General features: G+C 41.7%; 1 protein-coding gene across 1 annotated transcript; it reads left to right on the top strand.

Annotated features, from left to right (window-relative positions):
• Window positions 1–835: 835 nt before the first annotated feature.
• LOC102509835 (zinc finger protein 665-like) lies at window positions 836–13,707 on the top strand. Its single transcript, XM_032487740.1, has 5 exons — window positions 836–1,238; window positions 4,168–4,292; window positions 6,205–6,295; window positions 7,544–7,670; window positions 10,632–13,707. The coding sequence occupies exons 3-5, from the start codon at window positions 6,224–6,226 to the stop codon at window positions 12,230–12,232; spliced, it is 1,800 nt and encodes a 599-aa protein (XP_032343631.1). The 5' UTR covers window positions 836–1,238; window positions 4,168–4,292; window positions 6,205–6,223; the 3' UTR covers window positions 12,233–13,707.
• The last annotated feature ends 13,428 nt before the right edge of the window (window positions 13,708–27,135 follow it).

The raw sequence follows: 27,135 nt of genomic DNA, 5'->3' as shown, positions 1-27,135 counted from the left end.
CCATGTCCCATTCTCAAGTCTTCTCCACATGAAAGTCTCTAAAATCAAGTACAGGGTTGCGTCTCTGACTCAGAGGTGAATGGTGAAATTAATTTTAATTGCAGGAAAGTAGCTAGATCCAACCACCACGCCACATGGATTCCGCAGACCACAGTGTTGCTTCAGCCTCACTGGCAGGACTCCAACGTGCTCATCAAAATAGCTTTTGATTTAAATAGTTTTCAACTGTGAAGAAGAAAACATTTTAGGTTCTAATATGAATGGTGCACACAACTGTAGCTTTTATGTTAAAACTGTTGGCGGTGGAGGGAGATTGTAGCTCAGTGGTAGAGCATATGCTTTGCATATAGGAGGTCCTGGGTTCAATCCCCAGTACCTCCAAAAAAAAAAAAACAAGCCTTTTAGAGACAGTGTTACCAAATATGCTGGAAGCACAGTGAGGTCAAGCAAACCAAAAGGTCAGAGCTTGGAGCAGAGAAAGTTGTATTGCAGGGTCAAGTAAGGAGAAAGAGTGGGTCATGCTCAAAAAACCCGAACTCCCTGATGGTTTGTGGGGAGAAGTTTTTATAGGCAAAATTTGGGCTGAGGGCTGAAGGGTGTGTTGGTGGTGAGGTAACAGGGTGGTGTTTCAGGAATCTTGTACTCAGCCTGAAGTTACCATCCTCCACTTGCTGGGGGAGGGAGGCACTTAGTTCCAGTAGAACGCAAAGACGTGTTGTATATTCCTTGAGGAACCAGGATCCTGCTTTAATTGTTAGCTTATCGTTTCTTGACTGCTCCTCCTTTGTTTCAGCCTCCCCTCACTAGTAACTGTTTGAATCTGCCCTCTAGTACTGAAGGAAGGTCTAAGAGGCTGAAGCCTATTTCCTACAAACAAGACAGGGAGACACAGAAAAGATGTACACCCAAGAGAGTTCCCGAATGTCCTACTCGGTGTCAACAGTAACTTAAAATTAGCAGGAAGCAACGAGGCTTCACAGAAGAAGAAACAGAGTGATGCATTTACAAACCCTTGAAAACCCAGGAGGACAGCAAGAGGAACCCTGGCCCCGCCCCAGCCTGGCCTCTCTCCCCGCCCCTGCTCTGGCCCCGCCCCAGCCCTGTCTCTTTCCACGCCTCTACGTTCCCGCCCCGTCCAGGCCCCGCCTGCAGGTCGCCCCGCCTCTTCCTTCGCGCCAGCGCGCCGTTTCCTGCAGACCCGGAAGCGGTTACCGGGAGCGGAGTTCTCCCTACCAAGCGTAAGTCTCATCTTTCTTGTTTAAACCTGCGCTTTACTGTACTCCGCCCTTCCTCCATACCGGGATCTGAGGGTCGCTAAGGATTTTAAAATCCCGGCAGGCGTCCGCCACCCAAAGTGAATGCAGCCGTCGCGGAGCGGCGGGAGGGAGGGGCCGCTGACGTTTCGTTTTGAAGTCCGCGAGCTGAATCCGTGCCCTTCGCACCCGCGAGCCTTGCCGCTCCGCCCCTGGAGGGCTGCGCCGATCGCCCCGCTTCAGGAGAGGCCGTTTCCTCTTTCTGATCCTGGGATTCTGGAGAGCCCGCCCCGTTCTTGAAACACACCCCTTTTTCGTCCCCTCGCACCCTCCTCTGGGTCCTTCCGCTGCCCTGGCCTCCCCTTGTTGGTCACCTTGCGTGGGGGCAGGTGACTAAAAAGGGCCTGTCTTGAGACACCCAAGAGTTTTTCTGTCCCAAATGCCAGCCCACTGGATAATGTGGTCTATTAATGTGGAATTAATAGGCGGGCTTTTAATTCCGTCCCATTCCTGGGCAAGAGAAATCAAGGAGAGTCAGACCCACTGAGAGTTAGAAAAATGAGAAAAGAGGAGTAAGGGAGAACCATAAACAGATGGCACAGTGAAGGATAGAGGAGGAACTTGTGAAGAGACAGTAAGAGTTGTCCTAAAGGGTAAAACAGCCAGTTATTTTACGGGCAGAGTGGGTTTATTCAGGAATAGAAAAGGAATTGCAATAACAGGACAGGCAAACTAGCAAAAAACCATAGGCAAGTACAATCAGCGAATGAGAGGAATGTTGCTTTATAGAGAAAAAGAAGGAATTTGGGAGTGGTTGTTTTGAAGAGAAGTCCATTGAAGGAAAGCAAAAGTTCACAGCGGAAGGCGTTTCCCGATGGAAGGCGTTTCCTATTGGCTGGGCTTGTTGCTGGGTAAGGAGAATTCCGTTGAGGTCCGTTAATTGATGTCTTCTCCCTGGAGTTTGTAATTGACTTCCAGTGATGGTGCGTGAGGGCTTTCCCTTAAGGCCTCCAGACTCCATTTTAGACGAGGTTTTCTTTGTTCTGTTTCACAGTAAGGAAGAATAAGCTGAGAAATTAGCAGGGGGAGAAAAGAAGATATTTAGAGTAAGCAGGGGGAGCTCTCCAGGGAGATGAACAGGAGCAAAATAGGGAGAGGGGGCCCTTGATCAGCACGAGGAGCATGGGTAAGAAAGGAGGCATTTTACAGAGAATGGGGAGGAAGGATAAAAGAGTGGGGCAGACAGAACTTTGTGCTGGTACAGAAAGAAGGGACAGTGGGAGACTAGAACAGAAAGGGAAACAGCAAGGGAAAAGCACAGCAAGCCGAGGGTGCCAGAAGGTGGGGACAAGGCGGGCCAGCAGGGACAGAGCGAACGTAACAGAGAGCGAAGATAGGCGAAGAGGCAGAAATACATGAAGATTTGAGACAATCAGGGAGACTGAGGAGAAAGAGCTACAAGAGAGGGAACAAGTTGCCAGAATAGAGTGGAACAGTTGTGAGAGGAGGAATTCAGAGACGGGGAGAAACAGCAGGGCAGGAGAGAACACAGAAAAGCAAAGACAGAAATGAGAGGGAAATATGTAGTCCCGAAGAAAGTGGGAGGCAGAGGAGCGACGAGTTGATTACTGTGGAGGATTAAGTGATGAGATATTTATTTGTGTCTTTATAAGGTAATGCATTTAAAATTTGGTTAAATTATGCAAGTGAGAATGCCATTTGCAAAACTTCCTAAAAGTCTTGTGCATTTTGTAATTACTTGTATCAGAAGACAACTTCCATTTGTGGTCCTTTTTTGGCCACGGGACAATGACTTGACTCAGGTGGCTATGGGGCACCCCCTTACCCTTTCCTGGCATGGGGTGGGCGGGGGAATGAGAAGTAGGGCAAGAAATGACTGTCATTACGTGGTGCCTTTTTAAAGGAACGCGGAAAGTGCTGTTGTTTTTCATAATGGATTTACTTTTTTCTTCCTAATTCTTTTGCATTTAATTCATTTTTTGAAGGAAATGATTTTATTTTGTATTTTGTATTTTTATTTTTAATGGAGGTACTAGGGTTTGAATCCAGGACCTCATGCATGCTAAACAGGTGCTCTACCGCTGAGCTGTACCCACCCCCACCCCCTGATTTTTAAATTTATTTTTTTTTATTGAAGTATAGTTGATTTACAATGTTGTGTTAGTTTCAAGTGGCCAGCAAAATAATTCAGTTATACATATATACTCCTTTTCAGATTCTTTTTTATTATAAGGTATTACAAGATATTGAATATAGTTCCTTGTGCTCTACAGTAGGTCTTTGTTGTTTATCTGTTTTATAAATAGTAGTGTGTCTGTTAATAATTCATTGCTTTTTTGACGTTTGAAATAAATCTTAGTTTATTCAATTTATACTATTTTTATAAATAATTTTTTAACTTCTAAAACTTTGATGGCCTCCCGTAAACAGCTCAAGGCATCCCTTTCAAAATATGACATATTCTTATTTTTATAAGTTTTGACTACATGATTCATTAGGTTTTTTTTTTTTCCCTTCAGTTTTTAAATGATTTCCCTTTTAAATTGTGTCCAGTACAGACTGAGGCCTGCAGGCTCTCTGCTATTTGTTGGAAACCTTTCTTGGAACGTGGCAAAGAATTTTAGCCTGTTCCAGAGTATACTTGGTAAGAATGTAAATGATCTTTTATCTTAACAATCTAAACCTACTTCAGGGAGGAGGCTTGTAGCTTGGTGGTAGAGTGCGTGCTCAGAATACACAGGGTGCTGGGTTCAATCCCCAGTAATTTATCTAAACCTAGTTTAACCTATTTCTGTAAAATCCCGTTTTCTTCCTTTGTGTGTGAGTTACTAAAGAGTGAACTGTGGGCTATCCAGTAGATGTTCCCCTCAAGTCTCTTGTCTACTTCCTGCAGATATTGAAGGATGAGCTGGATTGACTTGGTACCTTCTTCCAGCAGAGCCCCACAATTCATGATGAAGCAGTTTGCTCAGAGCTTATTTCTCTAGGTGACCCTCTTGCAGTTGTCAGCAGCAGTTGGTGTGTATTCAAAATAATGTATTCTGTAAATGTTTTACTGTGATTTTTCTGGAAAAGAGGAGTTTAGTGCTTGAGATCAGTGTGACCAGATTTGAAATAGAAGTTCCCTTTGCTCAGGCACAGGTGAAAGATGGTCCTGAATTTTTTTTTTTTTTTTTTTTTTTGAAGGAGGTACTGGGGATTGAACTCAGGACCTCGCACATACTAAGCACACGATCCACCACTTAGGGGAGCTATACCCACCCCCTCCTAAGTACTAACCAGACCTGACCCTGCTTAGCTTCTGAGATCAGACGCATTCAGGGCGGTATGGCCGTAGACCTGGAATTTTTAAGGGAGAAGAGTGATAAGGATAAACCGTGCCCAGTGCAGGCCGCCACTTCAGAATTGAGTTCCACTCGGCTCTGCTCACTCAACTCAGGCCTTATCAGGATAGCTGGGTGAAGTGACTCCCTCTGTAGGACTCAGTGAGTCCACCTCAACAAGGAGATGGTGGACTAAAGCAGAAACTCTGAATCTGAGCAGCACTGACCCCTGAAATGATTACTAAGATTCAATGTGTGTCTGTGTGTGGCAGTTCTTGGATGGAGTGCTCAGTTGTCATTAGAATTCAAAATGGGCCCTAGTCCTCCAAAAATGAAAAAAAAAAATTAAAAGAACGAAGTAGGGAGGATATAGCTCAGTAATAGAATGCGTGCTTAGCATGCAGAAGGTCCTGGGTTCTATCCCTAGTACCTCCAGTAAAAATAAAATTAAATAAACAAACAAACCAACCTAATTACCTCCCCTTCCCCCCAAAAAAAAATTTAAAAAGAAATAAAATTAAATACGGGCAAACACCCCTCCTCCCCCAGATCTTTGTTCTGATGTCATCTGAGTGGAGCCTCCTCTGACCTCCCTCTTCCTCCCATTAGACACATGAGCCACACCCGCACCCCCAGCTCTGGTCCATATTGTCCACTTGGTGTGTTTTCTTCTGCTCCTTCATGGCTGGATCCTGGTGACAGCAATTTGCCACGAGGAGAAGAGAATCAGAAGGTGGGAGGGGTGCTGGGTTTGCTTCCTTAAATGATGCTCAACCAGGCTGCACATTGGATCACTGAGGCATTTTGCATATATGTGTTCAGTACCCTCCTGATCAGAGATTCTTTTCAAATAGTTGGCTGGGGCCTAGCCCCAGTAACGCTGAAGGTGCCCCAGGTGATTCTGATCTGTATCCTGTGTTGAGCACCGAGGTTCTGGGTCCTCCATTTATGAGGCTGAGATCAGCCCCTAGGAGAGGTGAGGGGGCTCTGCTCTGCGTGGGGATGGCTCAGGGCCTGGTCTGTGACCTGAAGGGGCTGTCGGGCCCAGCTGAGGCACCCACTGCTGCCGTGTGGGTGAGGGGCTCACTACAGAGGACAAGCTCACAAGGACAGACTATGGAAGCCTCTCAGGCAGGGACACTGCTTATCTGCTTCTGTAAAACAGCTTGCTCTTGGGAAACTGAAGTTAACCCTTCCCCACCCCACCAGCAGCGCAAAAACCCAAGACCATGTGATTTCTTTGTTCCTAAAACCCTGTAAGAGCCTGTGTAAACCTACAGATGGGGTCCAGAGCTTGGAGTGTTAACTCCTCTGGGCCCACCAGCGTAATAAACGTGAGTACTCCAACCCTCCGAGTGTTGCTTGGTCTCTCTACGGGATTCAGGTTTCTGTAACATCACCAGGAGGGGAGCGTGATCTGAAGGACACTGTGGAGAAACTCCTTTGTTGGTCTGTGTGTGGAGTGTCCTGTCCTGAGTCCCTCCTGGGACAGCGGGCAGCAGAGGACTGTCTGTTCCACGTGCTGAGGTCTCCCCTGTGTGTGTGGTTGTGGCACAGGGAGGGGTGCGTTGATTCTCAGCATTAAATGACATCTTTCCAACTTTCAGGATTGAATTCTGAAGACTCATGTTCCCCGAGGAAGAAGCCAGGAAGAGAAGGAAAAGGAAAGAAAAGAGGTCAAGAAAGACTCTGTCTCAGGTAAAGTCATGTTCTCAGTCGATTGTTTTTGTCTGTCCTTCCTGAAATGCCCTTCTTTGGACTCGCTAATCCTGTGTAACTCTGAAGTATCCTGCCTGACACCTGTACGTTCACACTCACCCAGGACCCTCCCTCAGTGCCTGTCAGCCTCACTTGGATTCTGTCTTATGATCACCCAGTGACGTGGACCCTGTGAAGAGGCTCCACCGTGGTCCTGTAAATTTAAGTGTATATTTGTGTGTGCGTAAGTACGTGGATGCCCAAGCCCATGGTTTGTATGAAATACATATCATTATTTATAAGTTATATATTATTTACTTGTTGAAATTATATCTTAAGTATTTTCCATTGCCTTAAACTGTTTCTACACTATGACATTCACGGGTTAAATAGTAATAAGAGTTAACGTTTACGTGTGTGTGTGTGCAAGTGTATATGATGGATTTTCTAAAAAAATTTTTTTTAATTGAAGTGTAGTCAGTTTATAATGTTGTGTGTAATGCCATTTTATGCCATTCCACATTGTTAGCTTTGAACTTGTTTCAAGTTTCCTCAGGGAACCCTCTGTCAATGTACTTTGGATGCTTTAACATAACTTAAATTCTTTAGGTTTCATTTTAAAACATAAACACCTGGGTTTATACACGTGCTCTACTGTATTTAGCAGTTTGACCAGAGGCAGGTGTCTCAGAATTTCTGTGTCTTCCTTAAGAGGGATAGGACCAGAAATAATTAGAATAAATTTTCTATTATGTTATTATACGAGTTAATACACGTAAAGCATTTAGAGTCATAGCACATGAAAGTATTCAGACACTTCAACCTTACTGTTGCCCTCATCACGATCTTAGACTCTGAAGTTTCTTTAAAGCCACTGTGGACGTTATCATCTCTGAAGATGTCGCTCATGCTGTAGTTCTTCTAGACATTGAATGTTACTTGGTGTGTGGAACGTAATGTCTCACATTTCTATATACATAATCCTGTGTTTTGTGTGTGTGTGTGTGTATTTCTTGTATTGTCCACAAAAGTGGGAAATCCACACTGACATAGAGGCTATCATAACCTCTTACGGAAAAGTATAATAAACCAAAATGAGGGACATGCAATTGCTCAGAAATCCAGTAAGCGGATCTGTAACAACACTCATTTCAATTGAATTGCTCCTTACTGCTCTCTCCTCCTTTCATTTTGTGTGAAGGAGACGACTCCATATGGCTCCTTTGGTGAAATGTGTTTTCTTTTCAGCGATGGTTGACATTCAAGGATGTGGCCATCGAATTCTCTCCGGAGGAGTGGGAGTGCCTGGACCCTGCTCAGCGGACCTTATACAGGGACGTGATGTTGGAGACCTACAGGAACCTGATCTCTGTGGGTGAGGAGAACTGCCCTCCAGAAGTTGGGATCTGCTTTTGGGTATCTTTGTGTTTTTCCTCGTGTGCCCCTTGGGAGCCCTGACATTGCCTGGCTGTGCTCAAAGCCCTGTTGACTCACTCATGAAAAGCTTCCTCAGGCAGCAGCCGGACTTAAAACTTGTCCTTTCTGTGTATGATCTGCCCATTTCATGATCAAGGGTGGTTCTAGAGCTTAAATACACATAAAACTTTACAGCAAACTTAAAATATCCACCTTCCTCTTCTCCACCCCTGTGCTTTTGATTCAGTCATTCTCGGAAGAAAGCTAAATGTCTGCATATTAGACTCTTCCCTCTGCATTCAGGAGGAGACAGCCAGTGGATGAACTTTTGAAATTGGGGTTTTTTTTTGTTTTTTGTTTTTTTTAGTTTATTCAGGTAGTTATCAAATAAAATTGTGATATTTCTTAAGTGTACAACATGATGATCTGATATGCATGTACACTGTGAAAGGATTCCCAATCGAGTTCATTAATGCATATGTTACCTCACATATCACCTTTTTTCTTTTTTTTTGGTAAGAACACTTAATTTCTACTTCCTTAGCAAATTTCAGTTTTATAGTATTATCCACCATAGTAGTCATGTGATACATTGAATCTCCAGCCCTTATTCATCTTATGACTGAAACTTTGTCCCCTTCTACCAACCTCTCCCCACCTCCAGGACCCCCAGCCCCAGGTGGCAGTGATTCTGTTCTGTGTCACTAAACCTGGTTTCTTCCCTCATCATCATCTCACACCCTCCCTTTCAGATCCCTTCCCTTCTGCCCTGTGCCCTAAGGTTAAGAAACGGCCAGTGTTACGCTCCTTGCTAAATCAGTTTCTCTTCTCTCCCAAGGTCACAGTTTTAACAGCCCTGGTACATTTCTGGTCCCACAGATGGGCCAGTACAGACACTGCCCCATGCCCAGTCCTTCCTCCTCCCCACCCTCGACCTTTCAATCCCCTGGCCTTTGTTCGCACGGTACCTTGATCTGGGTGGACTCCGCCGTCACTTCCCAGCATATTCATTTTGCCTTCCTGACCCCTCACCACCATGTGACTCTCACTGTGGAAGGAAAGGCCCCTACTCATCCACTGAATAGCTCTTTCAGGACACTTACTACGTAAAGCAGCATATACTGAAGATGACGGCGCCATGATCCCTGAGGGTGGCCGTGTAACGCTGCTCCAGCGCAACTCAGCTGTGGTTTTTCCATCAGAGGATTTCTCTCTTTTTTTCTTTCCCTCACATTTGATTGGTTTATTTATTTGAATGTTAAGTTTACTTCTTTTTGGTGAGGAGGGGAGGAGCTTTTTTTTAATTGAAGTATAGTCAGTTTATAATGTGTCAATTTCTGGAACACAACTCAGCTATGGTATCTCCATCAAAGTATTTCTTTCTTTTTTCCCCCGTATTTGGTTTCTTTCTTTCTTTCTTTCTTCTTTCTTTCTTTCTTTCTTTCTTTCTTTCTTTCTTTCTTTCTTTGAATGTTAAATTTACTTCTTTTTTGAGAGGGCAGGAACCTTTTTTTTTTTAATTGAAGTATAGTCAGTTTACAATGGTTTGTCAATTTCTGGAATATGACTCAGCTATGGCATCTCCATCAAAGTATTTCTTTCTCCCCCCCCCCCCATATTTGGTTTGTTTCTTTCTTCTTCCTTTGAATGTTAAGATTACTTCTGTTTTGAGGGGGCAGGGAGCTTTTTTCCTTAATTGAAGTATAGTCAGTTTACAATGTGTCAATTTCTAGTGTACGGCATAGTGACTCAGTCATACACATACATACATATATTCCTTTTCATATTCTTTTTCATTATAGGTTATAACAAGATATTGAATATAGTTCCCTGTGCTGTACACTGTAAACTTGTTGTTTGTGTATTTTTTCTTTTTTTTTAAGTGTTTATTTCTAGGCCCCTGAGAGTGACTGTGACTTATCTGCGCTACCTGGGTAGGCAGTCACGCTTAAAGAATGTGTCTTTGGAACCTATAGGCCAAGGATCAAATCTTGTTTCTCTAACTTATTTGCTCTGTAAATTGGGTATTAGATAGATAAATCCTGTGTGCCTCCTGTCCTTAGTTTTAAAATAGTGATAATTCACCTCCAGGCTTTTAAATAGATTAGTGCTGGTAGAAGGCTCAGAATATTCCAGGTTTTATAGTCAAGTCTCAAAAATCCCTTTGTTTAGTAAGATGTGTCAACCTTCTGTCATGTTTTTAACCAGATGAGTCCTTGGCCTGTGTCTTAGCCTCGCCCTCCATAACAAACCCCATCAACCTGGTGACTTAAACAATAGAATTGTATTCTCAGAGTTCTGGACACCGCCAAGTGTGAGACCTTAGCGTTAGTCAGTTCGCTTCCTGGTGAGGGCCTTCTGCCTGGTTTGCTGGAAAATTAAAGAGCACTGCATAGAGAGGGCTGCTCTGTTGCTCGGCTGTGAAATAACTGCAGGCATAAAACCAGACTGGTGATTTCTTTCCCCAATTCTTATTCTTTAAAATCCTATGTATTCACCTGACCTAATGGTTAAAAAGGCAGTGGTCTTAACGTAAATTCCAGTTCTCATGTGGTATGCTGGCTCTGGAAGAGGAGCCCTTGGTTTTTTTAAGTCTTTTTAAGTCTTTGCCTTCTCCAAAGTTGTTTGTTTTTGGCAGGGAGGAATTAGGTTTATTTATTTATTTAATGGAGGTACAAGGGACTGAACCCAGGACCTCATACATGCTAAGCATGCGCTCTACCACTGAGCTATACCCTCCCCCCCACCTTTCTTTACTAACCGTTTGTATTTCCTAAAAAATTGAAGATCACGACTACGACATTTCTTAACTGTTATTAAACTACTGAGTACTTGTGGTGTAAGATTATGTTCTTCAAAATGAAATATTTATTTACCTACTGCAATTAAGAGAAAACACGTGGTACTTTCTGTCTTGTAGATACTGCCCCTAAATGTGTGATCAAGGAACCACCACCAAAAGAGAGCCATAATACGGGGGAAACACTGCACACAGCGTCTCTGGAAAGTCAGGAGCACCGTGCCACCCAAGAGGACGGCTGCAGGGAAATCTGGAAAAATCAGCATGACTCTGAGCACCAGGGGAGAAATGACAAAAGAAACTACAAAGGCGTGCCTGGGACCCGCAAAACACCCCTCACTGGTGGAAGAGATCAGTGTGGTCCAAGAGATGAAGAGAACAAGCCTGTGGACCACAGGCCTGGACTAAACTTTGGGGCACATCTGGCTGAACTGCCGGTATTTCAAACTGAAGGGAAATTTTGCGACTATAATGAAGTCGAGAAGTCTATCACGAGTGGTTCCTTGTCGGCAGCACCTCAGAGATTTCTTCCTAGTGTCCAAAGCAACATTTGTGATGAACGTGGGAACAGTTTCTTGCCTTCTTCCTTACTCACAGAAGAGCAGAAAGCCCACATGAGTGAAAAACCTTACAAATGCGGTGAGTCTGACCAAGCCGCGGATCGCGGCTCACACCCCACCAGACCTGAGATACTCCATGCCAGAGAGAGAGGGAATAAAGGCGACGCGTGTGGAGGCGTCTTTAGTCACAGTTCACACCTGGCAGGTCATCGCAGAATTCAGACTGGAGAGAAACTTGACCAAGGTGATGAGTGGGGCAAAGCCTTCTGTGAGTGGTCAGGCCTGACTCACCCTCAGGGACTCCAGACTGGGGAGGAACCTCACCAGTGTACTCAGTGTGGCAAGACCTTTCATCAGAGCTCACATCTCACTCGGCATCAGAGAATCCACACAAGAGCGAAACGTTACAAGTGTGACGTGTGCGGTAAGGCCTTCAGTTACAGCTCACACCTCATACGTCATCACAGGGTTCACACCGGGGAGAGGCCTTACCAGTGCCACAAGTGCGGCAAAGCCTTCAGCGTATTTTCAAGTCTTAATTATCACCAGGTTGTCCACACAAAAGAGAAACCTTACAAATGTAACGAATGTGGCAAAGTCTTCAGTCAGAGCTCCAGCCTGTCCAGTCACCGCAGAATTCACACCGGACTGAAACCATACAGATGCCCCGAATGCGGCAAAGCCTTTAACCAGAGCTCACATCTCAGCAGACATCAGGTAATCCACACGAGAGAGAAACCTCACAAGTGTGACGAATGTGGCAAGGTCTTCACACAAAAGTCAAGCCTTGTAAGTCACCGGAGAGTACACACTGGAGAGAAGCCTTACCAGTGTCCTGAGTGTGGCAAGGCGTTCAGTGTGTATTCCAGTCTCACGTACCACCAGGTCGTCCACACGAGGGAGAAGCCTTACAGATGTAACGAATGTGGCAAGGTCTTCAGTCAGAGCTCCAGCCTTCCGAGCCATCGCAGAATTCACACCGGAGAGAAACCATACAAATGTAACCAGTGCGGCAAATCCTTCATTCATTGCTCAAACTTCAACAGACATAAGAAAGTCCATACAGGAGAGAAACCTTACAAATGTAGTGAATGTGGCAAGCTCTTCACTCAAAACTCAAGCCTCGTAAGTCATACTCGGAGACTTCATACGAAGAAGTAACATTACCAATGTAACAAGCAGATCAAAGCATTTATTATAAGTTCAAGCATGAATTGATGTCAGAAAGTCCATACTAAAGAGAAATTCTATCAATGTAATTATGTGACAGAGGGGATATTCAGACTCCACAACTCACTGGACATCAGTATATACATCTTTGATGAAAACCCAAGAATGTAATGTGCTTATAAAGGCTTTTATCCATAGATCAAAGCTACAAGGGGGAGGGTATAGCTCAGTGGTTAGAGCACATGCTTAGCATCACAAGGTCCTGGGTTCAATCCCCAGGACCTCTATTAAAATAACTACATAAACCTAATTACCTACCTCCCCCCCCCCCCGCAAAAAAATACAGAACATCACAAAATTCCTACTGGAGAGCAACCTTAGAATTATAATGCATGTGGGAAGGCTTTTTATTAAACATTCATGCCTTTGATGTCATGAGAGCATTTATACTAGAGAGAAACCAGACCAATTTACTGAATCTAGAAAGGCCTGTAAGCAACAGTGTTTCCCCCTGCCCAGGATTCACCAAAGAATTCCTAATAGAAAGAAACCTTTTAAATATAATGAGTATTTTAAATTTCTTCATGACTTTTCACAACAAAACTCACAGGAGAGCATTCAGATGAGGAATAACTAAGTCTTAAGTTCTCCAGCTTTAACCTGAGATGTTACATACTACAGAATAATGAAAAGTCAAAATATGTGAAAACTTAGATAGATAGATAGATAGATAGATAGATAGATCGATCGACCTCAAAAGTATAGAGATAGGTCCTGAGAATATTATCCTATGGTTTCTTTTTCTAAATCTCTTACAGCTTAAAGTACTATGGTTTTACATTTCCTATTTAAAGCTGTGATCAGTTTTGAGCTAATATTTGTACAGATGTGAAGTTTTGGTGGAGTCTTTCATGATTTTTTTTCCTAGTATGGAAAATCAGTTGATATAGTATCATTTTAAAATTCTTTCTTCATTCAGTTTTCTTGGTACCTTTGCAAAACTTGTTTGGGGCAGGGGGAGGGCATAGCTCAGTGGTAGAGTGCATGCTTAGCATGCAAGAGGTCCTGGGTTCAATCCCCAGTGCTGCCATTAAAAAAAGAAAGAAACCTAATTACTGCCCTCACCCCACCCCCCAAAAAAACCTCAGTCGAAAGTATTTGTTGGGGGCAGTTTCTGGGTTCTCCTGTTTCATTGGTCTGTATGTCTCTCCACAAATACCAGTCTTGATTACTTCCTACCTTTCAAAATTTTTTATTTTAATACCTTTAATAAAGTTGCTTTTATTCTTCTCCAGATGTTTTAGCTATTCCAATTCCTTTGCCTTTCCATAAAAATTTTAGCAAAATCTTGTTTGTGTCTACAAAATATCTTGATAGAAAATACATTAAGCCGATCTATCGGTTTGCAATCACTTGACATCATTTCTGTGTTACACCTTCCAATAAATGGCTGTAGTACGTATGTATATTTGTGTGGTCTTTGGTTTCTTTCACCAGCATTGTATAGATTTCAGCATCAAAACCCTGTCAGTGTTTTGTTTGATTAACATATTTCCACTTTTTCTATTTTGAGTAATCGTACATGTTACTGTATTTTTAATTTCACTTTCCGTGTGTTAATTGCTACTATGTAGAAATGTGATAGATTTTTAAATGCTATCTTTTATCCTCAGAATAGACTAATCTCATTTATTCTAGAGATTTTCGTAGATCCCCTGGGCTTGTCTGTGTACATAATTTCATTAGTTTCCTAATGCAGCCTGTCAACGGAAATTCAATCCACGATCAAGTTGGGAAGAATAAAAGGGAGTTTTATTTGAGCCGAGCTGAGGATGATAACCGGGGAAGCAGATTCTCAGGAAGCTCTGAGGACTGATGCGCCTGTTTAAACTCAAAGGTATGGTCACGTACATTTTCAGGACAAAGGATCGGACATCAAAATGACACACTGGAGTTTCACATCAAGTTGACCAAGGAGACGTATTCCAGGTTAGCACACATGAAAGCAAGCAGCAGGTCACCGTGGTCCCTGTGCAGAGCTGGGGAAGGATGCTGTTCTTGAAGAAGTAGGTCGCTAGTGTTAACGGCTGGGCAGGCACTCCCATTCTGAGAAGCTCTGGCTAATGTGTAATGCAGGCACACATCGCACAGTGGGAGGGACGTGGCCCAAACCAAGGCAGCAAGGATTTTATGTTTAATTTTGTTTCCTGTCTTGCCTTATAATAGAAATTTTCTTTCGTTAAGCTGTAAGAAATTACCACAAACTGTAGATTTCCATTTCATTTTACTTTTTTATTATTTTTTATTGAAAGGACAGTTTCAGGTGTATAGCAAAGCGATTCAGTTACACGTATACATTTTTTTTTTCAGTTTCTTTTCCATTATGGCTCATTACGAGAAATTGAATATAGTCCCCTGTGCTGTACAGTAAGTCCTTGTTTATCTGTTTTATATATAGTACTGTGTATCTGTTAATACCAGATTCCTAATCTATCCCTTCCCCTTCCTTCCCCACTGGTAGCCAGAGTTTGTTTTCTATGTCTGTGAGTCTATTTTGTGGATTTCTATTTTAAATATAACTGTTGAAATGTTTCATGTGCTTCTCTGAAACTATCAGTATAATGGGGGTAGATGTTCTCATTTATCACACCATAGCAGGGTATGTAAAACCCCCATAGCATATTAAGATATCACGTATTACTAGAATGACATCTGCTCAGTCATAGTGTATATTTTAATGATTCATTTTGCATCAAACTTCACAAGTCAAACTGCTTTCTTTTTGATGTCTTAGTATGAGAGATAGTAGAAATGTTACATATGTTCATATCTTCTATATTGAAAAAAGTTTGTAAATGACAAGAACTGCCAGTACCTTGAAAATGTGGGAAATTTTCTGGCATAGCAATCAGTCTTGTTGAATACTTTGAAGTTTTTAAGTTGTTTATGGTTCTCTCTAATTCTTCTTAATTCAGTTTTAGTACTCTATATTAGACAAAATTATTCTCAATTTTTTAAATAATTAAGATAAAGTTGTTCATAGTCATCTCTACAGGTTTTGAAAATCTATCAGGGGGAGGGTATAGCTCAGTGGTAGCATGAATGCTTAGCATACACAAGGTCCTCGGTTCAATCCCCAGTACCTCCTCTAAAAATAAATAACCTTAATTACCTCTCCCACCCCCAAAAAAATCTCTATCAATAGTCTTTACTATTATTAGTACTGTTTAAGTGTCTTTGCACATTTTAAAATCACTATTTCAAAAGAACTTTTAATTATATTTAATATAATTTTCATTTCTGCCTTTTGTTGGCCTTCTACTATACCTTTTTAAAAAAATTCTTGAATTGGACCTGTAGGACAAGGATTGCCCAATAAATTTCTATGTGAATTTGCAGCTATCTTATTTCCTCTAAATACTTTTTCATTAATTAAATATCACAAGGCTGACACAAATTTTCTTATCTTTTCATATACATATTCTAACTATCTAAACAAAGTGACTATAACTTTTTCAGTATTTAAAAATTTCTGAATGTACAGTTTTCCAAATGGTATTTGATGGATGATAAATATTATGTCTTACTAAATTTTTTTTTTTAGGTTTTGAAATTTTGTGGTCTAACAAGTGCTGAAAAAATGTCCTATATATATTTTTATTTTTGACAGAAATTTGACTATATTGCCCATTTGTTGAAACACCTTTACATTTTTTGGATCTTCAAGCCTAGCAGTCACAAATAAGGATATATTCTAATCTTCCTATGTGATTGAGGAATTGTCCATTTCCCCCTCTTTTTGGGTCTACTGTTTAGTTCCCTTGGATCCTTTCCTAAAGAAAAATCCACATAAACAAAAAGACTCAGGTCATTCACCTGCGCCCTCCTCTGCTGTTCTGGAAAAAAAATAGTGAAGATTCCACCATATTCCTCAGTATGTCCCTAATACATTTCCTCAGTAGAGGACATGAAAGTCCAAACTGATTACTGTCTTCCCTCAAGCTAATTGAGATATGACTTAATACAGAATATCTCGGCCTCTAAATATCCCAATACCTATCTGGTATTTTTATCTTACTTGTATTTCCCAGCTTGAAAACATCCTACAATGAGATACTGCCTTACATTCCTTAGGATGGGTACTATTTAAAAACAAAAAAGTGAAAAAATAGAAAATAACAGTATTGGCAAGAATGTAGTGAAACTGTCAACCTTATTCGCTGCTGGTTGGAACGGAAAATGGTGCAGCTAATACAGAAAACCCATGGCGGTTCCTCAAAAAGCTAAACATAGAATTGACATCTGGTCCAAAAATTCTCCTTCTGAGTATATACCTCAAAGAACTAAAAGCAGAGACTGGAAGAGAAATCTGCACAAGCATGTTCATAGTAGCAGTATGCAAAACAGCCAAAAGGTGGAAGCCACCAAGTGCCATTAACACACGAATGGAGAAACAAAACATCAACGATAAAACATTATTCAGCCTTGAAAAATAAGGGTAGTCTGACACCTGCTACAACATGGATGAACCTTGAGGGCTTTATGCTCAGTGACATAAGCCAGACACAAAAGGACCGATATTGTATAGTTCCACTTATACAAAGTGCCTAGAGAACTTAAAGTCATAGAAACAAAGTAAAAGGGTGGTTGTCTGGGACTGAGGGTTATGTTTATTGTGTACAGGGTTACAGCTTGCTAGGTGAGGAGAGTCCTGGAGGAGACAGTTGCGTGACCATATCCGTGTACTTAATGCCTCTCAACTGTACACTTGAAAACAGTTCAAATGTTAGATTTTATGTGTACTTCATAACTAAAAGTATTTTTTAATCCCAAGATACCTTCCATGTTTATTGCCTTATCTTCATCATTCAGCTGATTTTTGCCAGAGAAAACAGAAAAAAAATCTATGACAGTCTCTCCCCAACCGTAAACAATTCAGATGACGTCTCTTAGGCTTTGAGGCAGAAACACATAACCTGACCTTCAAGGTTAGGCAATGTCTGACAGCTTTCAGATCCATCCTAGAGATGCAAATAATCAAAACCAAAGGCTCTTCCTTTCTATGAACCCTTCTCACATTTCACTGTCCCCTGAATTTTAGGGAAATTTTGATTTATTACATTAAAATATACATACTGGAAAAACTGTGTCTTATTTCCAAATAATTACAGGCCACACTTTTTATAAATTCCTAGATTCTGAAGCGCTACATTGAGACACCTCATGAAAAAGAAATTACATGACAGGGAGGATATAGCTCAGTGGTAGAGCAGGTGCTTAGCATGCCCAAGGTCCTGGGTTCAATCCCCAGTACCTCCATTAAAAATAATAATAAAGGAAACTACATGACGTTTTGCTTAATAAATAGCTGGTTCAGTGTCTTCCACTGAATCTTCACTCCGAATCTTCCACTCTGACATAAGTGCTGTTGCTGTTACTGTGTTACAGATGGGGAGACCCCAAGTGCAGACTGTGAGAACCACCCCAGCTTGCATCTGCCTAGGTGGCAGCATCAGAAACCGAACTTGTGTTTTCTAGCTGCAGTCAAGCCTCTTCACTGTGATGCTACGTGAAGAAAGGTAGTCAGTTTTACTCTTCAAGTGCTCAACATTGGTACTTTTTTTTTTAACTGATGTCCTTTGCCACTCTTAAATGGTTTTGTCTTCATAAATAATTGATTGTGGCAATTTTATAATTATGTCAATAAGTTTACTTTATAGGCCAATGTTACCTATGAATAAATATTTAAAATGCAAATAAGACAATAATGCACTGACTAACATAAAATCCTATAAGAAAGATTAGTCCAGACCAAGTGTTGGGTTTATATGGGCAAGAATGGCTTGCTGTTGGGGGAGGGTATAGCTCAGTGTTAGAATGTGTGCTTAGTATGCAGGAGGTCCTGGGTTCAAACCTCACTACCTCCATCCAAAAAAAAAAAAAAATAGAACTGTCTCTGAGCTTCCTAACCCATGTATCACTTCCAACCATAAAACTGGCTTCTTAAAAAAATAAATAAAATAATCATTTTTAAAAATAGCTTGATATTATGATGGTGTTAGAAGCTGCATTTGTCCTTATCCCAGAGCAACCACGGAAATCTTTATACTATAATATGGTGGGCTAATCTATGGGCCTTGAAACATGTATGAGACAAAACACTGTAAAATAGAGACTAAACTATTATTGATTACATAGGATATAACTGATTAATAATGGAGGATGAAATGAAACCCTATGAGGAAAAATGCAATAATTATTGAAAAAGACTCAAATACAAGACAAGTGTTCAAAATGACAGCCAGAAGTCATGAAACAAGCGCACTGATTTGGTGTGAGCTTAGGGTTGACATGAAAACAGATTTTTTTAAATAAATTTTTTAAATTTGGGGGGATGGTGATTAGGTTTCGTTTGTTTATAATGGAGGTACCCGGGGGTTGAAACCAGGACCTTGTGCATGCCAAGCACACACTGCCACTGGGCTATATCCTCTTTCCTCCCCCTCCAAAAACGTTTATTTTTAACAGAGAAATATCACAAGATACAGCTGAAGCTGCAAACTGTCAAGTCCTAGATCATTTTGATCGGAAGCCCACAATTATAATGTTAATTTTTTTTCCCAAATAGTCATTGCGTAATTTCTTTTTTCTCTTTTGTCTTTTTTTTTCCCTCCGGTGATGGCGGCGGGGGTGGGTAAGCATGATCTCTTTTATTGTTTTCTCCATTTTTCAAAACAGAAGTCCACAATAGCTAAAGTGGATAATGAATATTTCCAGATACCGTCCACTTGCCCTAAGAGCAAAGGAGGGGAAAAATCCACGAGGGACCGAGTTCATCTTCCTGACACAGACAACGCGCTTAGACCGGTCTTGAGAAAACCCGGGGAGGAGAGCCCTGTGGCCGCCTCCTGGGGGCTGAGGAGGAGCCCGAAGGCGCGAGGACAGCGATCTGTGAGTAATAAACCGAAGTAGGAGGCTAAGGAACTGACCTGGGACTGGAGACCCTTAGCGCTCCGGGAACGTGGGGGGCGGTCGGGCCCGCTAACCAAGAGAATTTGCGCCCAACTGCGCCAGGAAGGTGCTTTGAAACCCCCTGGTGAATCGCCGGCTGGAAAAGAAGAGGGTCAGCGTCAAAGCGGGTAGTCGGGGGTCGGGAAGGCGCTGTGCGGAGAAGGGAGGGCTGGGGAGTGCAGCTGCGGCCAGGTAGCCACCCCCGGAGGAGGGGAAGGGGAGGGGAGGAGAGGAGGAGCGAGGACAGGGTAGGGGAGAGGGGCGGAGGGATGGGGCAGGGCGGGCATTGAGGCCGGACTCCAGCTCGCTGCCCAGAGCCTCCAGCCCTGGGAGAAACAAAGCAGATAAAGGCGCGCACCACCCCTAACAGTCCCCAGGCCCTGCAGCCCCCAGACAAACCAGTGCTTCCTGCATCTGCCCCGTCTTTGCCTGATTTTGAGAGGAATAATAGTTTCACCATAATCAGCAAAGGTTTGGGTTTTTTTACACACCCCCCCCCACGGAGATAAAATTACTGCATGCGTGTTAAACAGGTAATGTGCTCAGCTGAAGAAGGACAAAGAAGATATTTTGGGGGGAGGGTATAGCTCATTGGTAGAGTGCATGCCAAGCATGCAGGAGGTCCTGGGTTCAATCCCAGCACCTCCATTAAAAAAAAAAAAATCTAATCACCCCCACTCCAAAAAAAGATACTTGCATTGTAGTACCAAAGAAGAATTAATCAGTGGTTGGGGGGAGGATATAGCTCAGTGGTAGTGTGTGCCTAGCATGTACACAGTCATGGGTTCAATCCCCAGTACCTCCATTAAGATTTTTTTAATTAATCTATAGTCAATATAAGAAAGAAATGAAAATTTTTATTCCAGCCAAGTTGAGGATTATAACCCAGGAGACAGCCTCTCAGCTCCGAGAACTGTTCTGAAGAGTCAAGGGGGAGGCCATCATGTGTGTGATTTGGCAAAGGGGGACATAACAGTAAATCGAGCCCGCTCTGGGCAAGAGGCTGCTGGTCACAAGGAACAGATGTCTTAGTTAATGGTCTTTAGTGCTTTTCTAAGTATGAGAAGATGAAAAAGGATCCATGTTCAGAAAAAATTTCTTCTGAAAAGATGTCTGAAGGGCCTGTCCTGCCAGTTTTCCCGGAGCAGAGAGCGCCTCATCCTGATCTTCGCCCTGAATTCCTTCCAGGCTGTGTGCTGTAGGTCAGGGACCACAGTGGCTAACGACCTGATTCTTGTAGAACTGGGTGATGGGCAACGTTCTTTATTTTACCATCCCTTCCTTCCCTTTTGGTCTTAATTTCAGCTGAGGTTTGGGAGGCATTTTGTGGCCAATTTGCCCCACAGCGCTAGGAATGCTCATTCCCAGGCCCGGCGAGGAGGATTTCGTGGCTAGGCCGTCAGCCTGCTGTGGCTGGACTAGGCCCTGCCGCCTGGAGCCGAAAGCCTCGGACCGTCTGTCTGACCAGCCTGTTGTGGGCCAGGAACTGGTCCCCTCTTGTTGCTTCTTCCCATATTTACAGTTACACTGTTACAGTCATTGATCTCATAGAACTGTATGGTCCATCATTTCAGACTGCCTGATCATCATTAATTTTGTCTGAGGCTCATGCATACTTTTGGTAATGCAAGAAAACAATGATAGAACAGGCACAATGCAAGTGGTACATACAGCTAGTGACAGTAATACGGTCCTAGTATTTCAGCTGAGAACTTCCATTAGGTGCGGCCTAGTGTCTCCCTAGGTTGTCTGACCAGCCTGTCCTGCACCATCATTCTCTTTAAGGGAAATGACATATTGTTCCTGTGCATAAGTTCACCAGCGATGTCTGCACGTACAGGGTGAGTGGTGAGTGACCGTGACCCCTGACAGGACTGAGAAAGGAGCATTATCTTCTGAGGAGTGACACGGCTGGCCCCAAAAGGAGAAAACTTGCTCTTTATGGCCGAGCAGTTCTTTCTGCTCTTAGGGAGGCCTGGTTAATGCATCACGCAGATGCACAGTGTACCCCAGAGGGGAGGGAGGAGGCCAAAGGGTGGAGGAAATTTTATGTTTCAATTTTTCTTGCCTTGCCTTAAAATATGAATTTTTGCTTCATCAGTAGCCACTGCCTCTCAGACGTTCTCTACAGAATTATCATTCGATTAGTTATATTTTAATTTTTTTTAATTGAACTGTAGTCGATTTACAATGTTGTGTTAATTTCTGGCATACAGCATAGTGATTCACTTATACATATGTATAATCCTTTTCATATTCTTTTTCATTATATGCTATTAAAAGATATGAATATAGTTCCCTGTGCTATACAGTAGGACGTTGTTTATCTAAAATTAGTTATATTTATTCCTTATTACTTGAAAAGAGGTTTTTAAATTTTTTTGAGCTGTCTTACTGATTTTGTACATTTTTTAAATTACTTTTTTTGGGGGAGGATGGGGGAGGTAATTAGGTTTTTTTTTTTAATGGAGGTACCGGGGATTGAACCCAGGACCTTGTGCCTGCTAAGTGCACACTCCACCACTGAGCTATACCCATCCCCCCCAAAAAGAGGTTTTATATATCAGATTATATTAGTGCCAAGATAAAACAGCAATCATCCTCATCAGGGTGGATGACATTAAGGAGGCATCAGGGATTGATATAAAGTCAAGAACTTCCCATCTCTTTCCCCAAATTCAGCACATAATCCAGGAATTATTCTTACATCCCAAGGAGACTAAGCACAGGACTACCTTCTACCAAGAAGAATCCTTTTTGTGAAATGATCCCCTTTCCAGATTCCTGATACACTCTTGCCCTTACAGGAGGCCCCTCAGAATAAAATAGGAAATACTCACCAGACGTCTTCTGCTGTGAGCATGGCGGGCAGGGCCCGGTCCCCACAGCCAGTACGTGTGGGAGGGAGACATCCAGGCCCTGAGATAAAGGCTTGTGACTCTGTGACCTCACCTCCCTGCAGAGCCATAATTATCAGCTCACCTGTAGCAGCAATGACAGTACACGCTAGGGGAGCTGAGAGTATTATTAAGCAGTTTATCCCAGTTCTCAACTACTCAAAACAATGACAAGTGTCTAGTGAGTCTCTCCTGAAAGACCGCTGGCATGTCTGGGAGAGGCTTGTTCCCATCATGCACTCTGAAGCATTTTGTGCATGTGTGGTGGTGGGGGTAATTAAGTTTATTAATTTAATGGAGGTACTGGGGATTGAACCCAGGCCCTCACGCATGCTAAGCACACACTCTACCTCCAAGCTACACCCTCCGTCCTTGGAGCATTAGGATCCTACAAGGAGAGAGCAGGAAAGGCAGAGGGCTGGGCCATGAGGGACTCGTGGCAAATCATGTGCCTCCTCTGCTTCCCTGAGAAGTTCTACAAAGGACTAATTCTTCCCTATCTCTGAGACCCCTCCCAAGCTTCCAAACCCCGTCTGAGTTATGGGAAGAGAGATGGGATGACACAAAGAGACTGAGAAGGATTAATGAATGGAGTAAGAGCCAAAGGAGAAATGATGTCAAGAATTGAGATATAAAAACATTAGATAGCCACCCATCAACAGATGACTGGGTAAAGAACATGTGGTATAGACGTGCACAATGGAATATTACTCAGCTGTAAGAAAGAATGAAATTTTGCCATTTGCGACTACTTGGATGGCTTTGGAGAGAATTATGCTAAGTGAAATAAGTCAGACAGAGAAAGACAAATATTGTATGATATCCCTTATATGTGGAATCTAAAAAACACAGCGAATGAGTGGATATAACAAAAAAGAAGCAGACTCACAGATACAGAGAATAAGCTAGTGGTTATCAGTGGGGAGAGGGAAGAGGGAGGGGCAACATAAGGATAAAGGAGTAAGAGATATAAAATAAGCTATTAGGTATAAAATAAGCTACAAAGTGTATTGGACAATATGGGGGAGTATAGCCAATATTTTATTATAGCTATAAATGGAGTATAACCTTTAAAAATTGTGAATCACTATTTTGTACACCTGTAACTTAAATATTGTACATCAACTATCCTTCAGTTTAAAAAATTAGATAGCCTACTGTGTTTAAAATAAATGATTGAGTAGGTAATAAAGGGAGAAGAGACAAATATCACATACAGCAGAATTCCAAATAATTTATGTACTCTCCCCTCAAAGAGGTAGACTATAATTCCCAACTCCCTACAATTGTCTGCTGCATTAGTTACTTCCTTTTTGTTTATTTATTTTTGTATTTTTTTATGGAAATATAGTTGATTTACAATGTTGTGTTAGTTTTAGGTGGACAGCAAAGTGATTCAGTGATACATATACATATTATATATTCTGTTCCAGATTCTTGTCTGCTATAGGTACAAGTATTTTTTTAAAAGAGTACGGTATTGCGGGGGAGGGTATAGCTCAGTGGTAGAGTGAGTGCTTAGCATGCACAAGGTCCTGGGTTCAATCCCCAGTACCTCCATTAAATAAATAAACCTAATTACCTCCCCACCTCCAAATAAAGAGTACAGTATGGAAAGGACAGAAAAAGTTAACTGTAGAGTGGGGCAACCTCACACACATGAACTTAGCCAGGTGATCAATGTCAAAATCAACAGTGGTGAGTTGCAACGTTGATAGGATGTGATGGAACAAAATTTTTCTCTATGCTGTTTTCGCCTGAAAGACCTTAATCCAGTCTAATAATGAGAAAGACATTAGTCAAATTCCTATAGAGTGGAATTCACTAGTAACAGCAACGAAAGTGATGCTGTACCGTATCAGTACTTCTCAGAACTGTCAAGGCCGTCCAAAACAAACCAAAGTCTGAGAAAATGTATGCCAGAGCCAAGAGGAAACTCGGGAGATGTGATGACTAAATGTAATGTGGTATCCTAGATGGGACCCAGGGAGAGAAAAAGGACATTAGTTAGAAATTAAGGAAATTTTCCTACTCAGCCATAAAAAATAATAAAATAATACCATTTGCAGCAACCTGGATAGACCTGGAGAATGTCATTCTAAGTGAAGTAAGAGAAAGAAAAATACCGTATGATATCATTCATACGTGGAATCTAAAAAAAAAAAAAGAGAGAGACAAACTTATTTACAAAACAGAAACAGACTCACAGACATAGAAAAGAAACTTATGGTTACTGGGGAGGAGAGGGCGGGAAGGGATAGGTTGGGAGTTCAAGATTTGCAGATACTGACTGGTATATCTAAAATAGATAAACAAGTTTATACCGTATAGCACAGGGAACTAGATTCGATACCTTATAGTAGCTTACAGTGAAAAAGAATATGAAAATGAATATACATATCTTCATGTATGACTGAAGCATTTTGCTGTGCACCAGAAATTGACACATTTTAAGTGGACTATACTTAAGTAAAAATATTTTTTAAAAAAGAAATTAAAGAAATTTGAATACAGTTATGTTTGATGGACATTCTTTGTGCGTGTTGTAAGGACAAACACACATCAAAAGTAAAAGACTTCATTCCTCCTGCTGAAAATAAAGGAAAATATTTCCCTCTCTTCCTCCTTCCCCCCACTTAAGAACATTTACCTTAGAAAACTTGCAAACTTTGAGTACTTTCTCAGTCTCTTTGATGTATATCTTTTTAGAAACAAAACAAACTTTTTCTTAACTTTGTTCATAGGGCTTTCTCTGACCTGAAAGCCACCTGCCTGAAATTTAAAGGTTTGGAAGGCAGAGAGGGTACAGCTCAGTGGTAGAGTGCATGCCCGGCATGCAGAAGGTCCTGGGTTCAATCCTCGGTACCTCCCTTAAAATAACTAACTAAGTGAACCTAACTATCCCCCCTAAAAAAAAAAAAAAAAAAAAAAAACCAAAAGTAAAAAGAGTAAGTGACTTTAAGGGTAAAATACCTCCTGATAAACCATGAGTCATGCCACCTCCTCGTTTACACCCACCATATGAGATTTTTTTTCTAGCCTTGTTTACCCCTCAGTATAAAAGAAAATCTCTCTTCTGTCTGGCTTTTGAGACACTTGCAGGTCTTGTGGTTGGAGTATTCTCCTTACTGCAATAGTCCTTTTGAATAAAATCTCTTGTTAAGTCTGATGGTGGTGAACATTTCAGTTGTTGCCTCTGTGTTCGAAAATGTATAGTCTTTTTCTTTTTTTTCTAGCACAGGGTTTAATACATGTATATACGCAAGTCAAACTAGTTCCTTGTGTTTTTCTCATTTTTGAATTGGTAATAAGTCACATCCCGTGATTGAGGAAATGTCCCTTCTTTTTCCTTGTGAATTGCCCATTTTGCTACATTGAAAATTATACAAGCAACACAACTTCCTTTGCTTGGAATCATCTTTGCTTGGAATCGTGGAAGTCCATATTAAAGCTTCTTTCTTGTCACATGGCTAGTTAGCAGTATTACATAATGCAGAATAATCTACATTATTAAGATCCCAAAATCTATCCAGTCATTGTGGTATGTCTTCTTGTATTCATATGTGTGTGACAATAGGACATTCTGCTCATTTTCACCTGACAATATTTCAAATATGTTAATTTCCCTATCCAAACATTATATTTCAGTTGATTGCCATTTGTCTGTGGATGAAATCTTTCACATGTAGTGATGTGAGAAAACATACTTGTAGCTGATGTTAACAGATACTGCAAAAATATTGAGGGTAGAAATGAAACTATTGGAAATTATTGGATAATTGATAATCTAGTTTTACTTTCTTTAGGGTTCATATTAAAGAGAATATACCTCCCTAGTAAATACCCTGAGAAATATTGTAAAATTGATTATCCTTTAGGTGAAAATAAATCCCAGTGTCTTCTGAAAAGTATATATTTTACAGGCTTTGTTATCCACACCAGCCAGAAAATTCAGAAATAGAAATCAGGGGAAGGTATAGATTAGTGGTAGAGCGCATGCTTAGCATGCATGGTGCACGAGGTCCTGGGTTCAATTCCCAATACCTCCATTAAATATAAATAAATAAGTAAAAACCTAATTACCTCCTTACTCCACCCAAAAGAATTAAATTTTTTAAAAAAGAAATAGAAAACAAAGAGCTAAAATATATTACAATTTTGAAATAAAAAATAACCATTCCAATTTGTATAGTGAGTTTGAAATTAATTATATTTAGGTGTTGATTTAAGTATATTATGGTGTAAACAGGTTTATCTCAAAGGTATTTGAAAGTAATTCATCTCAAGTGTGGAAGAGAATAACAATTATAAAGAATAGTGCAATGTATAACAATTTTTAAACATTTGTTGCTCTTTTTCAAGCAATGGTTGCTGGCCTAAATTATTACATGCGTTAGCCCTCCAAGCCTCAGACTCCAGGTCTTGTCCCGTTGAAAGTCTCTGGAACTGAGCAGTGTTGAGCTGGACTCCTGGGTGAACGAGTAATTAGTAGGGTGTCAATGTGAAACTGCCCATTCTCTTAAGGCAGAGTTTTGTGTTTCACATTCCTACACAGACAACTCGAATCCTTGTTTAGTTAAATTGCTGAAACTGATTTTAATTGCAGAAAATATTTCTGGATCCAGGCACCGCCGGACATCGACCCTGCCCGCCGAGATAGCAGTTCCCGGCCCGCGGAACTGCTTCAGCCTCACTAGCAGAACTCGCGTGCAACCCGCTGGCAGAAACAGCATTCGATCTTAAACCGTTTTCAGCTTAGGAGGAAGACATCTTAGTTTCCAACATAAGTGGCCAACACGACTGTAAGCTTTTACCTTAAAACTGTTAGAACCGTAACTTAAAATATTCAGGAAGCAGTGCTGCTGCTTGAGGCCCAGAAGAGTCCCAAGCGTTTCTAAGCCCGGAGGGCCTCCTTCGAAAGCTAAGAGCCGGTACAAGCAGGCCGCGCCCCGAGGCCCCGCCCCGCGCCCCGAGGCCCCCGCCCCG

Source organism: Camelus ferus, chromosome 9 (assembly GCF_009834535.1).
Source record: "Camelus ferus isolate YT-003-E chromosome 9, BCGSAC_Cfer_1.0, whole genome shotgun sequence".
Classification (NCBI taxonomy): Eukaryota; Metazoa; Chordata; class Mammalia; order Artiodactyla; family Camelidae; genus Camelus; species Camelus ferus.
This window is presented reverse-complemented; position numbering and strand designations above follow the sequence as displayed.